At 27.8% G+C, this 16093-nt stretch overlaps 2 protein-coding genes across 2 annotated transcripts; both read left to right on the forward strand.

The window, feature by feature from the left end:
- Positions 1–1972: 1972 nt before the first annotated feature.
- Positions 1973–5492, forward strand: LOC119682378 (scavenger receptor class B member 1-like). Its single transcript, XM_038095809.1, has 7 exons — positions 1973–2044; positions 2159–2411; positions 2470–2643; positions 2718–2910; positions 3815–4193; positions 4254–4375; positions 4539–5492. The coding sequence occupies exons 1-7, from the start codon at positions 1984–1986 to the stop codon at positions 4911–4913; spliced, it is 1557 nt and encodes a 518-aa protein (XP_037951737.1). The 5' UTR covers positions 1973–1983; the 3' UTR covers positions 4914–5492.
- Positions 5493–6702: 1210 nt separating this feature from the next.
- Positions 6703–15831, forward strand: LOC119676854 (UDP-N-acetylglucosamine--peptide N-acetylglucosaminyltransferase 110 kDa subunit). The gene is made up of 9 exons (XM_038088112.1): positions 6703–7032; positions 10424–10634; positions 10703–10886; positions 10957–11025; positions 11340–11536; positions 11595–11790; positions 12743–14471; positions 15208–15388; positions 15450–15831. The coding sequence occupies exons 1-9, from the start codon at positions 6903–6905 to the stop codon at positions 15709–15711; spliced, it is 3159 nt and encodes a 1052-aa protein (XP_037944040.1). The 5' UTR covers positions 6703–6902; the 3' UTR covers positions 15712–15831.
- Positions 15832–16093: the final 262 nt, after the last annotated feature.

Here is a 16093-nt window from a genome sequence, read left to right on the forward strand (position 1 = left end):
ATTAAGACTGAAAAGTTTTCGGAAATTCTCATTTAAAATTCGCGCGCTGTATATTTTTCGATATTTTAAGTTTATGTAGTTTGGCAGCACTGTCATTAATTACTATGCCAAAAATGAGCGCGATCTGTCAGACAGTTCGTTTACGGCAGCTGTTGAAACCAGTTCACCTCAGTAGTGCGTTGCTAAATGTCTTCGACGGTCGTACGACCGTCCTGAAAGGCTTTGTACCACTCATAAACTTGAGTTTTCGATAAAACTGATTCCCCATAAGCCTTTTGTAGCATTCGGAACGATTCTGCACACGAAATTTCGTTCGAAACACAAAATTTGATGCAAACTCTTTGTTCAATATTTTTTTCCATTGTTTTTTCGCAACGCACTACTGAGGTGAACTGGTTTCAACAGCTGCCGTAAACGAACTGTCTGACAGATCGCGCTCATTTTTGGCATAGTAATTGGCCTTAATTGCTGCCAAACTACATAAACTTAAAATATCGAAAAATATACAGCGCGCGAATTTTAAATGAGAATTTCCGAAAACTTTTCGGTCTTAATGTAAAATCAAAACTCCTTGTAATCAATTTTTGAACTTCAACTTTATATACCCGGCATTGATAGAATCAACTATGAGTTTAGTACTCAAATTTAAGCTTCCAAACTCGAATGTTATTTTGACTGGTTTTGATCTTACTTTTTTTTAACTGTATTTTTATATTAATTTTTTAAACTGTTAAAATAAATTAAAAGTAATATGTTTGTTTTTTGATTTTTTTATTGAAACAATTATTTTAAAACATAATTAATTTACTTCGCAAATTTCTATAAAAAACTTTGTAAAATGTTTCGAATATTAAAAAGTAATATTTTATACTGCCGATGTTCATTACTTCCTACGCAGATAATAATATGACTAATAAGTCAAATAATAACTATAATAACTATATAATTATACTTTAAATTACTTATTGTCGTCTAGTCTCTAATACAAAGAAGTGCTACAATATTTTTGATAACATGATCTAACCGTTAGGCTTCCAGCAGGTGTTTTTCTTTCTTATGTATATTAATTCAACATCTTACGTGGAAATCTTATTCTGAGCACTACGGTATATACATCATAATGGAGATTTCAATTCATTATGAAGTTCGTATAGCTCAACGTTACTTTTTATTAACTATCTTTACAAACAGGTCCAGGTCCATATCGGTATCATATATCTGCTTATTACAATATATTGAATTATTAAAAAAATTAGTTTTTTGAATTAAAATGAAAACAAACTATACATTTATCAAAATATAATCATAAATACTTAAAGTGTTTTTTTGAATAAGCGTTAACTTCACAGTGATATCCTCCCATAGATCCCTTTTTGACAATATTATGTAAACATAGTGCACTGCAAAAGTACTACCAAAAATATTTTCTGATTATCGACGTTCCTCGTTGGAACAATCCTGACTACACTACTTAATGTAAGAAAGTGAAACTCATAAGTGATTCACAGTTAAGTGCATGCTATCCAAGAGTAAGAGTAAAAGTAAGAGTAAGAGTAAATGCACTTCTGTTCAAATGGAATACACCAACTTATCAATGCATGCAGCTTTCATTAGACTTATTTTACTGAAAGCAGAGATAGCACTAAAAGTCTCTTGGTTTCGGATATTATCTGCAGTGTATAGTAATAATAGTGCTATTAATTGGACCTTCTTTATTATGTTTTCTTATTTAGTTTTTAGTGCAGTTATTTCTTTTTTATTTTTTCATTTCTTATTTTTAACTTAATTTTCTAAAATACATAATAGCCTTTTTTGACTTTACATAGGTATCATCTATCGCACAGTTTGTTTTAAAAATGTTTGCGGTCATCATATTCAAAAAATTTTACATTTAATTTTACAATATATTTCGTTAAATATTTATATTTAATAATATATTTGTATTTAAATATTTTTGTTTCTTTGCAGAACGTACTGCTTATAATGAATGGAAGTCAACAAAAAATCTGCACAAAGCTGTCAAGCACATACTTAAGAAAATGGTGTAAGTATTTCATCGATTAAGATAATAAAAAAAGATTATTAAAACGATTTTATAATAAATAAATATATAAATATATCTATTTATATAACTATTATTTATTTTTATCTTTCTAAGGGATAACCATTGCAATTGGAGTTTGCTTCCTAATTTTTGGCATTCTAGTCACATTTAAATTTTCATCAATTGTTAATATAGCAATCGATCATCAGGTATCATTAAGATCGGAAGGTCAATCTTTCGGTTGGTGGGCAAAACCACCTGTGGAGCCAAGAATAAACATTTATGTATATAATGTAACGAATGCAAATGAATTCCTTAATAATGGCTCAAAACCCTTACTAAGCGAAGTAGGACCATATGTTTACACGTAAGTCTTATGCCAAAATATTAATTTAATCAAATCAATTGAATATACTTTTTTGTAGGGAGTCGTGGGAAAAAGTGAATATTATTGAAAATTCTAATGGAACTATATCCTATAATATGAGAAAAATATATGTGTTCCGTGAAGATCTTTCAAGTGGATTTGAAGAAGATGTTGTTGTTGTACCAAATATTCCAATGCTTAGTGCAACGTCCCAAAGTAAACATGCAGCAAGGTAAGTACTATATAATTCTTTACTAGTTACATCATTAAGGAATAATTTTTTTAATATTTATATTGTAAACACAGATTCTTAAGACTTGCAATGGCCAGTATAATGGATATATTAAAAATTAAACCATTTGTTCAAGTTTCAATTGGACAATTATTATGGGGATATGAAGATCCATTATTGAAACTTGCAAAAGATGTTGTTCCAAAAGAACAGAAACTTCCTTATGAAGAATTCGGACTTATGTATGGTAAAAATGGAACATCAATGGTAAATAAATAATTATAATAGTTCAAATTTTTATATAAAAAATTATATAGTTTTTTCTAATGGAAAAAACATGAAAAAAAATATTTTAATATTACAAAGAATTGTTTTAGAGAATTTAAGGTTTATTGAAACTTTAGCTTTTATTATTTGTTAGCTAAATGTGACTGTATAGCATAAGAAATAAAACTGGAAAAATTTGAATAATTTATACAAATAAAAACCGCTAATATAATAATAGAAACACTGTCTTGTGAGTTGTAAAACTAAAACACAACAACAAAGTGTACTCTTGGTCTATGATCCAGATACGTTCATTTTAGTGTAAAATCATGAATGCAAAATTTTGTAGTAATTATAATATATATGTAATTGATTACCTTATGTAATTTTTGTTAGTATTAATTTATAATTCGGAACGAAATGTGCACTATTGTGGTCTAGCCATCTATAAGATACATCTGTGATACTTTACTTTTTTTTTGTACTTAACGATAATATTGCAGAATTACTTTTATTTACTACAGTTAAATACATTTGAATAGAAATCACTAAAAACATATATTATTATGTATATTTTAAACAAATGTTTAAATCACAGAGCATATATCCTCTAGAAATTCATAATAGAAACGTGATTATGTTTTTTACATTAAAAACTAGTGTTTTTAAATATTACAATAATTTACTCATAATATGGATAATAATGGATTGTCTCCATCACATCTACATATATTTTAAAACATTAATACGTATTTAATGGATACATATTTCAATGCTTTAAAGTTGAATGATCTATATAAGCATATAATATATATTACTTATGTCATATTTTTCAAATATATAAATTATTTGTATATGAATATATTTAAATAGTTCATAATATCAATTACTTTACGTCTTTAAGGATCGTGTCACAATTTTTAATGGAGTTGAAGATATAACTCAATATGGTATAATTGACAAATACAATGGACATGAGCAGCTTCATCATTGGCTATCTGATGAATGTAATCTTTTAAATGGTACTGATGGCTCTATTTTTCCACCACACATCGAAACCGATCGCGTTCTTCATATATACGATAAAGACCTTTGTCGCCTTTTACCATTAGTATTCGAAAAAGAAGTTGAAACTAAGGGAGGCATTAGAGGATTCCGTTTTTCGCCACCATCCAATGTTTTTAATGATATGGAAAGTAATCCTGATAATGCATGCTTCTGTCCAGGAGGACCCGAATCCTGTCCACCTAATGGTTTATTTAACGTTTCGCTTTGCCAATATGGTATAAACTTATTTATCATTTTATTGGTTCTATAATAAATTTCTTGTTATTGTTTTTTAGATTCTCCAATTATGTTAAGTTTTCCACATTTCTACTTAGCTGATGAGAGCTTACTAGAAGCTGTTGAAGGTATCACACCACCAGAAAAAGAAAAACATGAATTTTTCATCGATATTCAACCCGTAAGTATAAGCATGTCTTCAATAATTATTTTGTGTCATATATAATATGTGAAACAAATAAATTATTCATTGTTATTTTAGTTTTATTTATAAAACATTTATAAGTACTATATATATTCAAATGATAGATTCAGCATATTAATAATATGTTCTCTTTTTACAGGACATGGGAACAACTTTAAGAGCTAGAGCTCGAATTCAAATTAATTTAGCAGTAAGTCAAGTGCTTGATATCAAACAAGTTGCTAATTTTCCCGACATCATATTCCCGATTCTATGGTTCGAAGAAGGAATTGATCAATTACCCGATGAAATCACAAACTTGATGAATTTCGCAGCAACTGTCCCTCCGGCGGCGCGTGTTCTGCTGTTAATTGTTTTCTTCGCACTCGGCGCATTACTTTTGGCTCTCGCAGTATTTTGTTTAATCAGAAAGTCACACAGGCAAAGTACTTTGCATTTGGAGGGATCAAATTATTTGGCAACAGCCCAAATAGACCTTGAAAAGAAAAGAGCTAAAGAAACAACAAAATATTAATAATAAAATAGTTTTTAATATTATATATGAAGTGGTTTCGGGAGAGAACTTAATTAAATTGAACTAAATGATCGAGATGTATGATATACATTTGGGTACATAGGTATACTGTGATGTGACTTATAGTCAGTTGATATATATACACTAAAAAAATATGTATATATATTTATACATCTTTATATATATATATATATATTTATATGTATGTATATATATATATTTCATTTGGGAATAATTAGCATGTATGTATAAGTAAATACACATAACTTTGATACACACAATATTATATGTATTGTATTATAGCATTTTAAAACATCAGATATAATTAATCAGTAAAACTTAACAAGGTTAAATATATGAACAACTTTTAAACAAATTTAATATATATATACATATATATGTAAGTAAAAATTTTTTTAGGGTTTTCTTAATTTTATGAGAACTATATATAAGATCGCATTTAGAATAAAATATTTATAAATGCATCCAAAAGCGTATTAGATAAGAAAAATTATTTATAAGAATTGGTGGAGCTGTTAATATGTATGTACATAAATATTAAATAAAAACATAAATTCTTTTACCAAAAAATGTATTGTTTTTTCTTATATTATATTCTTAATTTCATCATTGTTTCACCGAAATTATGTTGTTTTTTCCATACAAAATTCAGTTTTAAGGTTAGAATGAAATTTAGGAAATGGCCTTAATTTCGTTCAAACGAAGCCTGAAATTTAGGGACAATTCAAATGCAACTATGCGTAAGATAAATTTTCAGCAAAATATGAAGTTGAGATAACGAAAAAGTGACATTTTTTTTAAATAAATATCAATGACATTTGACTTTAATAAAACCGGAAAATATTTTGAGAGTTGTGCAAATTTAGAGAATATAGAGAAAAAACTGTGACTGTTATAGAAAATATGTCTGATCAACGTATCGAAAACAATTCATATATTCCTATGAATCATAAAATCTATTTTAAAACAGATTTTATAATTGATGTTAAATCAGTTTTGGTAAGTTTAAATTGGTTTTAAGAAAAACCTAGGTTTACTAAGGTTACTGCTGGGTTTACATGAACCTTAAAACAATTTTTGAGACTCGGATAAACAAGTTAAATATCAAAGCGTTGAAGTAGAAATTAATCTGTTTGAAAATAAGTTTTAAAATCACCTTTAAAAGCTTTTATTTACAAATATTAAAAGTATTTTTGATGATATTAATCAATTAACAGCTGACACTTAAGCCTTAAAACTACTTTTAAAGTTTTTACAAAATGTTTAAAATTAATATTTCATACCAAAATACGATTTTTAGCAAAATTAATTTCACATATTTTAATTTTACATATTTTACTGCAGCCAAATTTATTACAGCCAAATTTAAAAATCAGTCTATTGTGAATGTTCACTGAAAATATGTTACAAGTTTGCAGTCACCTATTAAAACAATATGGACAATTGATTTACTAATAAATTCAAATACATAAATAAATAAATTAATTTAAATATATAATATTATTTTCTAATAGTAATTTTGTTTTGTTTTATTTAAATTAATTACATTAATATTTAACACACTTTAAGAGTCATGTCAATTTGTTTCAACTATTTTTTATAAGTCTGAAAGTAAAACTTACGGCTATTATTGAACGTTTTTAATAAATGCCCAAACAAGTGTATTAAAAGGGAATTTTTGCTGAAAAATTATTGCCACTTAATTCCGTGATAATTTCCCATTGACAAAACGCTCAGGTGTGGCAACATGAGAATCTTCGATTAAATGCAATGTAACTTTATAAATTGAATCTATTTAGTCTGGAATACATATATATACATATGTAAAGTGATAACGATTGTAAATTGTGGCATATTTTAACTGCTGCTTAAATGTTGTTACGTATTCTTTACTTTTTTAAATCCGTTATAAGTTAAAAATCATAAAATTGCCGAAAACAAAACTTCTAAGCAGAACTAAAATCGAAAATGCAAAACCAACAGACTTCTCAAGGCCAAAACCAACAATCACAACAACATTTGTTGCAACAACAACAACTGCAAAACCTAAGCGGCACTGTGGCAAAATTAAATGAACAGCAAAGTATTTCCTCAATTGGTATGTAAACGAAAAAAAGTTCAAAACTATATGACTTCTTTATATTTATATTACTTATGTTTACCTTATGTAATGAAAATACATATAAAGCAATATTTCTGTAAGCCATGTATTTGTTTTAATACGCGTGACAAAATTTTCCATTCATTCGTATATGTATATATGCCAAACACTTGCATTTTGAGTGATCTCTCCCAAAAGCTATTAGCAAAAAATAATTTAAGAATAATATTTTACAAAAGAAATAATATTTCGTGTATTTTTTATAAAACTAAATATATTTGTATAATAATATGGGGAAAATTTTTCTTAAAGAATTATCAAATTATTTACTTGCAATTATAGAAAATTTTATCATAAATGAAATAATTTATTACTTATGGAAAATAAAACAGATTTTCTCATTAAAATTTATATTATATATTTAATACATGTATATTTATACATATGAATGTACAAATAATATATATTTATTTGATTTATTTATGCAAATACTGATATATATATGAGTATAAACAAAAATTTAAATAATTTATGATTCATTGTTTTCAATATTTAATAAAAAAACTTAAATTTGTTTCATAAACGCAAGGATGAGATTTATATTATAAAAGATTACAGTCTCCTATACTAACACTCCTTCAAAGCTATAATATATTTGGCAGAAATACCTGCTGAACATTTTATGTTTATTTTATTGTATTTCAGTTTTTATAGTCAGTTTTAAACATTTGTACATAATACAGTCTGTTTTTAATCATAATATTGTAATTTTCGCACACAATTACAAGTTGAATGTGCTGGACAGAAAGTGTGCCGCTGGAAAACAATCGCCAAATCTAAGAGATTCGGACTTATCGTTGGTATCAAGCAAACAATTGTTGAAATCTTTCTGTAATGCACAAATAATCACAAAATAGAAAGGTTTAACCATATGTAAACATCTTTATGGAAAGAAATTAGCGTCTACTAAAAAGGAAAAAATAAAGCAATCTTATTAAGATGCAACGTAAAGATATCAGTCTCATAACCGTCTTGCTGATCGGTCAACCTTGCAAGAATTTCAAATATTTCTATTAACGACTCCTGGCTCTGTTGAGAAAAGAATTATGAAAGTGTTAAACATTTATTTATTTTGTCATGGTTCCATATATACTTAACCTTAAAGGGACTTACTTTTTAGAGGATAATAGGCCTCTTTCAATTACAGGCCTTATTTCTAAAAGAACATTTTGAGCTGTATGAAAAGTTGCAGATAGTTTTAAATCCCTTCTGTTTTTATACACAATGGGTCAATATATTACACAATGGTCCACAGTAACTATAAATATATCTCTAACTTCGCATAGAGCTCACACTCTAGTTTATAGTTTAACCTAATACAATAGTTCTAATTTTAAAATTGCAGAAGTTTGCATTTTTAGCTATATTCAGTAACTTAGTTAAAAAAAAATTGGTACTAATTAAGAATGTCGGTTGACCTTTATGACCTCTGTCTTTTTTTACAATTAAAGTTTCATTCTGTTTAAAATTATAATAGTATATAGCAGTATCAATAAGATATAATTCAATACAACAAAATAAAATAATGAGGTTTGTTAACTTAATTTTTATTAAGTTTAATTAAAATTAACAAGTTTCTGGAAAGATGCTTGGAAACTAAACACTTCATAACAGCACACATGCAATGTGTGAAACAAATGCTATATTACTACGAATGAAACTATAAATTTAATTTACAATAATAATTTTTTAATAAGAGCTTTACAAAGAGTTAAAAGACTTTTAAACTCACTATTGCGTTTAGAATGTCATCGCAGTCGATGAAATGACAGGTGTCGCTAGAACAAAAATATTTCTCAACAAATAAAATTGATTCTGAATACAAATCAAAAATAAAAGTTCAATTTCATACTAAATGCATATGTTACTTAAACCATTTTAAAGTTAATGTATGGGATTAACAATGACGAAATCTCAATTAAAATTTACCAATACCTTAGGTGTATCTCACAAGTCATGTAAAGGCGCCAAAATAAAATAAAAATATTTAAATTATTATTACAATTTGAAAGTAATGAGAAAACATAAAATGCAGAATGGAGTAACAAAAAAAAGTGGTGACAACTATATTGACTACTTGAGAAATGATTATAATATGAATTCATACAATTTTAAAGGAATAAAATATCATATATTATAATATCGAGTGAGAAAAAAATGGAGACGATAATGTTTAATGCTTAGAAAATGTATATAGCGGTTAGTAAATAGTGAAAAACTGGCAGCAACGGCCGGATCAACGTCACAGAGCCATTCATCAAGTTTAACGACCAAGTGCCACTCAACACTTCCAAAATGAACAACACAAGCTTATCCCTGTGGGTAACAACTACAATGAAAAACAATAGTAATGCGTATTTTAAAAAAATTATACATAATACAAGTAAATTAAATAAATCTGTTAAATCTGTTAATAATACAAGGAGTAATAGAAAATTCTACGAATCTTGCATATTGCATCCTACACCGATTTTCTACACATACCAAGAGGTACATAAAGTACCTAGAGACCATAGAGAGAACTGAACGTTATAACAGCACGAATAGCAAAGTTAAGATATTTGAATATATATATATAATATATTAAAGTGTTTATTGAGTCACTGGCATATGAGAGATGTAATACTTTATTTATTTATGAAAAACTTGGATTAAATAACGAAAATGATAACAAGACTCAACTGTTTTATTTGTAAAAACGTAAAAACGATCAGAAAATGTTAAAATAATGCCAATCTAATTATATAAATAAACTGCTCAAACATTATTGATAATAAAAGTCAACAGCATTTTATAGTAAAAAACGTACTGAAAACTTTAGCAGACGGTTATTGCATTTAGTCAGAGTGTAATCCGTGCTTAGCACGTTAAGAACCAATTAGTCATAAAACTAATAGCAACAGCAATACGACTATTGAACAATATTAAACAACAAATAATGCTGTATTGAATAATACAGCAAGAACGTTCTTAAAAAAACACAGTTGATCAGCTTCTTTTATTATTAAAGGTGTTCTGTAGAGTATAAAGTCACGTCTATTATTTTACTATAATCGTTTAAAATACCTATAAAATGTTATATTATTGTTGTTTCTTGTTCTTAGAAATTCAAAAACAATTATAGCATAAAAAGAATAAACTTACTTACTTATTTATTTAAAATAAAGAATAAACTTATTTTTTATTGTTATTAATTATTTAATAAAATTATGCGCATATTGTTCTGGTAAACCACTAACCATTTCAACTAAATTATTTCTTTTGTTTCATATGTGATATTGAAAAATTATTAATACTCTTATATTAAAACTAAAATATCTGTTTTTAGGTTTGTTAGAATTGGCACATCGTGAATATCAAGCCGTGGACTATGAAAATGCAGAGAAACATTGCATGCAATTGTGGCGTCAAGATAGTACAAATACTGGCGTTCTATTGTTGTTATCATCTATACATTTTCAGTGTCGTCGGTTAGATAAATCAGCGCAATTTTCAACATTGGCTATAAAGCAAAATCCAACACTTGCCGAAGCTTATAGGTAGTAAATTGTATCTTATTTATATATATAAATATATCTATAATATGTTACATTTTTCATATTTACAGTAATTTAGGTAACGTTTACAAGGAACGTGGTCAATTACAGGAAGCACTGGAAAACTACCGACGTGCCGTTCGCTTAAAACCAGACTTTATAGATGGTTATATCAATTTAGCTGCTGCATTGGTGGCAGCACGCGATATGGAATCAGCAGTGCAAGCTTATATCACAGCATTGCAATATAATCCGGTAGTTATATTTTGCATATTTTGCATACATTTACATTTGCTAATTTATATTAAAACATAATTATTTTTAGGACTTGTACTGCGTTCGAAGCGATCTTGGTAATTTATTAAAGGCGCTTGGCAGATTAGAGGAAGCAAAGGTATTAAAAAATATTTTCAAGCATATATGACTACGCAACATACGCAACATAAATACTTACACACTCTATAAGATATAACAATTTAAAAAAAATTAATTAATTTTTATTCTTCAGTACATGATATAAATGTTAACTTTTTATCATAAATATATGGACTGTTTTACAGCTTTTATCAAGATTGTAAATCTTAGGTACCTATGTGCACCGATGAATTATCTTTTCTGTAATATTTTATTGTTATGATAATGTGTTACATGTATTTTAAAACTTAATTAACATATAATATATAAAAATAATATATATTTTTTGAATAGGCGTGTTATTTAAAAGCGATTGAAACTTGCCCTGGATTCGCGGTAGCATGGAGTAATTTGGGTTGCGTTTTTAATGCACAAGGAGAGATTTGGTTGGCTATACATCACTTTGAGAAAGCTGTTGCTCTTGATCCAAATTTTCTTGATGCATATATTAATTTAGGCAATGTTCTTAAGGAAGCACGAATTTTTGACAGGTATGTGTTATATTTGTTTTCTTTATACAAAATATATAATTTTATCTTATTTGTGTAGAGCTGTTGCAGCTTACCTTCGGGCACTAAATTTGGCACCCAACAATGCTGTTGTACATGGAAACTTAGCATGTGTATATTATGAACAAGGACTTATTGATTTAGCCATTGATACCTACAGGCGAGCTATTGAATTACAACCAAATTTCCCTGATGCATACTGCAATTTGGCAAATGCATTAAAAGAAAAAGGACAGGTATTAAAATTAATAAATATATATATATATATATATGTATTTTTCATAAAGAGGTTTTCGAAAAGTAGTGACCTATAAGTACAACTTTATGTATATGAAATTTAATGTACAGTAAAACCTTAATTTTACAGTATTGTAAAGATATAAAAATGTTGTAGTTTTACTAATCAAAAATATATACACTATCACGAAATAAATATTTATGGACCAATTAATCAGCTAAATACCATATATATTTGAGATAAATGGACCATTCTCATATTCGTAATAAATATAAGCTTAGTCGCTTAACAAATTTGGTCAATTTAAATTGCCAAATAATATAGATAGCTTTAAATCTAAATCCTAAACCGAATTAATTAGCTGAAAATTTGAAATTAATTATAATAGGAAGTTATTCCAATATTAAAATTCGTGGTAAATATTTCGTTATATCAACAAAATTCAGATATCAGATCCGACCCGAATCAATTAGCCTAAAGTTTGAAATTAATTATAAATGAAGTTATTCCAATTTTAAAATGCATTGTAAATATTTTGCTATATAAAGCGAATTATATCCCAACAACAGCGTTAATTATATATCTACACCCAATTAATTTAAAATTAATAGTAGTTTTATAATATAGTCTTTTAATTCAAATTAGTTTAACAGATATTTACCATCCTTCACAAAAAAGTTGTATCAAATTTAATATATATAATTTGGTCAAAATCGTCATAATTTATAATATATTAAACATACGTTGTGGGATTAGAAAATCTTATTCAATGCATTCTATTGGTATACACTATATTAATTTGCTTATTAGTTTTTATATTACAAACACGTTATATACGAAACTTTTTGCCATTTGTACTTATGGTAGGATATTGATAAACATTTTTTAAGCTTTTTTCATTTGTTTTTTTTCTTATTGCACTAATAAATTTTTTTCTCATTTAATCTTAGGTAAAAGAAGCTGAGGAATGTTATAATACAGCGCTTCGTTTATATCCAAATCATGCAGATTCACTAAATAATTTAGCTAACATAAAGAGAGAGCAAGGTCTCATTGAAGAAGCTACGCGACTTTATTTAAAGGCATTGGAAGTGTTTCCAGATTTTGCAGCAGCTCATTCCAATTTAGCATCAGTACTACAACAACAAGGTAAACTAAAAGAAGCATTGATGCATTATAAAGAAGCAATTCGCATTCAACCAACATTTGCGGATGCCTACTCGAATATGGGAAATACTCTTAAAGAATTACAGGATGTTACAGGTGCATTGCAATGCTATACAAGAGCAATACAAATTAATCCTGCTTTCGCAGATGCACACAGCAATTTGGCAAGCATACATAAGGACTCTGGAAACATTCCTGAAGCTATACAATCGTATCGAACTGCATTAAAATTGAAACCAGATTTTCCAGATGCCTATTGTAACTTAGCACATTGTTTACAAATTGTTTGTGATTGGACTGATTATGAAGCACGTATGAAGAAACTTGTTAGCATTGTTGCAGAGCAATTAGAAAAGAATCGTTTACCTTCGGTACATCCTCACCATTCAATGCTTTATCCTTTATCTCATGATTTTCGTAAAGCAATTGCTACACGTCATGCAAACTTATGTTTAGAAAAAATTAATGTACTTCATAAACCACCATATAAATTTTCACGTGATATACCTGCTGGTGGTCGTTTAAAAATCGGTTATGTTAGTTCCGATTTTGGCAACCACCCTACTTCACATTTAATGCAATCTGTCCCAGGTTTACATAATCGTAAAAATGTGGAAATATTTTGTTATGCACTAAGTCCAGATGATGGAACGAGTTTTCGACAGAAGATAGCACGTGAGGCTGAGCACTTTATTGATTTATCGCAAATTCCTTGCAATGGTAAAGCTGCTGATAGTATATATGAGGATGGTATACACATTTTAGTAAATATGAACGGTTATACAAAAGGAGCACGTAATGAGATTTTTGCATTACGTCCAGCTCCCGTACAGGTTATGTGGCTTGGTTATCCAGGTACTAGTGGTGCAAGTTTTATGGATTACATTATAACAGATGCTGTAACCAGTCCTTTAGAACTATGCAATCAATACAGTGAGAAATTAGCTTATATGCCTTATACATATTTTATTGGTGATCACAAACAAATGTTTCCACATTTGAAAGAACGCATCATAGTTGCTGATAAACAGAATGCAACTGTTGCTGACAATGTGACCGTTATCAATGCAGCTGATTTATCACCCCTTGTAGAAAATACTGATGTAAAAGAGATTCGAGAAGTAGTTAATGTTCAAAAACCAGTTGAGATAACACATAAAGTTGCTGAGTTACCAAATACTACGCAAATTGTTTCAATGATTGCTTCTGGACAAGTACAAACTTCTTTAAATGGTATTGTAGTTCAAAATGGATTAGCTACCACTCAAACAAATAATAAAGCTGCTACGGGTGAAGAAGTGCCACAAAATATTGTACTTACTACTCGGCGGCAGTATATGCTTCCAGACGATGCAATAGTATATTGTAACTTCAATCAACTTTACAAAATTGATCCGCAAACACTACAGACATGGGTTATTATATTAAAGCGCGTACCGAATTCCGTGTTGTGGCTTTTACGATTTCCTGCAGTAGGAGAGCAAAATATAAAGAAATCTGTTGATAACTTAGGTATGTGCATTTTATAAATATTATAAAAAAAGAATAGAATTTGGTAAATTAAAAAAATTCTTAGATAGAAGAAAGGTACAGTTATGAATTACAGCATTTGCATTTTATTTTTAATTAATTAGCTTTTCGAGGCACCACGCAACTGTGATCCTAATCTAATTCATATCATCTTGCTCTTTGGAAATATTTATTAAATGAAATCAACCATGTATAATATTTTTATCTACAAGCTTATGTTAAACTTGAACCCTGCCAAATTGGATTTTTTTTTTAGAAAATAACACTGATGTCTAACAAAAAAAAACTATAATAGTTAATTGTAATTATATGTAACTAATTTATGTGGTCATAAACTTCAAGTTTGAATATTACAAGCCAAGTACTGTGTTAAGTGACTCTTCTCTTCAAATTTAGTTGAGCTCAACTTTCGGTGCTTGTAGTCCAAACATTATGTATGTTGTATAGAATAATTAAAACAATGGACTAATAAGTCTAAGTCGATCCTTAGAATCGTTTTTTTAGCCTATATAGAATAATCAATGACAGAATTTTGTCGTTTGTTAAATTGGACTTGTTAAACTGGGTATATTGGACGTCTACTGCACTTAAAAATAATTTTTTTTTTGTTGTATTTCAATATTGTTTACCAGAATATTATATACCAATATAAATAAATTTATTATTAAATAAATTAAATTAAATAAATAAAATTTAAATAATTTATTTTTATTTTTAGGCATTTCACCAGATCGTATAATATTTTCAAATGTTGCTGCCAAAGAAGAACATGTACGAAGAGGTCAACTAGCTGATGTTTGTTTGGATACACCACTTTGCAATGGACACACAACTTCAATGGACGTTTTATGGACAGGAACACCTGTAGTAACTTTACCCGGTGAAACGTTAGCTTCAAGGTATATTAAAAATATTTTAAATATTTATATAAACTCTTATATTTGTTAATTTTTATTAAAGAGTGGCAGCTTCACAATTAGCTACTTTAGGATGTCCAGAACTAATAGCACGAACAAAACAAGAATATCAGGATATAGCAATTCGTTTAGGTACTGACCGAGAATATTTAAAGGCGATGCGTGCGAAAGTTTGGGAAGCGCGAGTGCAAAGTCCATTATTCGATTGTTCACAATATTCTAACAGCCTGGAAGTACTATTTTCACGTATGTGGGAGAAGTTTTCGAACAACGAAGAACCCGATCATATTTCAACAAATAAATAAATATACTTTCTCAACTTAAACAAGTATATTTAATGAAATATGAACAACAGTACTTCAAAGGATATACTTTTAAAATTTTATTTTGTTCTACTCTAACAGTTAGCTAAAATTTAAATATTAATAGAAAGTTTTTGTTTAGAATTTACTAACAATAAGGATATTTAAATTAATGTTATTTTTGTTTATATTGACATAAAATATACAAAGGCATATTAGGTCAAATTAAGGTAATAATATATAAAACAAAAAGAATTTGAAACCTAAATACAATAAAAAAAAAGAGAAATAATTCATATACCGAAATTGAATACTTAAGATTAGTTTCAAAGTTTTTAAATATTGAAAATAAACAAGAAAATTATTATCCATGTCAAATTGCCTT

This window comes from Teleopsis dalmanni, chromosome 2, assembly GCF_002237135.1.
Source record: "Teleopsis dalmanni isolate 2A chromosome 2, ASM223713v2, whole genome shotgun sequence".
Classification (NCBI taxonomy): Eukaryota; Metazoa; Arthropoda; class Insecta; order Diptera; family Diopsidae; genus Teleopsis; species Teleopsis dalmanni.

Excerpts from the sequence above, each read along its gene's own strand:
- LOC119682378 (XM_038095809.1), top strand. The coding sequence starts at position 1,984 with ATGAATGGAAGTCAACAAAAAATCTGCACAAAGCTGTCAAGCACATAC. Across the intron at positions 2,045-2,158 it reads CACATACTTAAGAAAATGGT|GGATAACCATTGCAATTGGA; the intron begins GTAAGTATTTCA and ends TATCTTTCTAAG. Across the intron at positions 4,376-4,538 it reads TTTTCATCGATATTCAACCC|GACATGGGAACAACTTTAAG; the intron begins GTAAGTATAAGC and ends CTCTTTTTACAG.
- LOC119676854 (XM_038088112.1), top strand. The coding sequence starts at position 6,903 with ATGCAAAACCAACAGACTTCTCAAGGCCAAAACCAACAATCACAACAA. Across the intron at positions 11,537-11,594 it reads GAAGCACGAATTTTTGACAG|AGCTGTTGCAGCTTACCTTC; the intron begins GTATGTGTTATA and ends TTATTTGTGTAG. Across the intron at positions 14,472-15,207 it reads GAAATCTGTTGATAACTTAG|GCATTTCACCAGATCGTATA; the intron begins GTATGTGCATTT and ends TTTTATTTTTAG.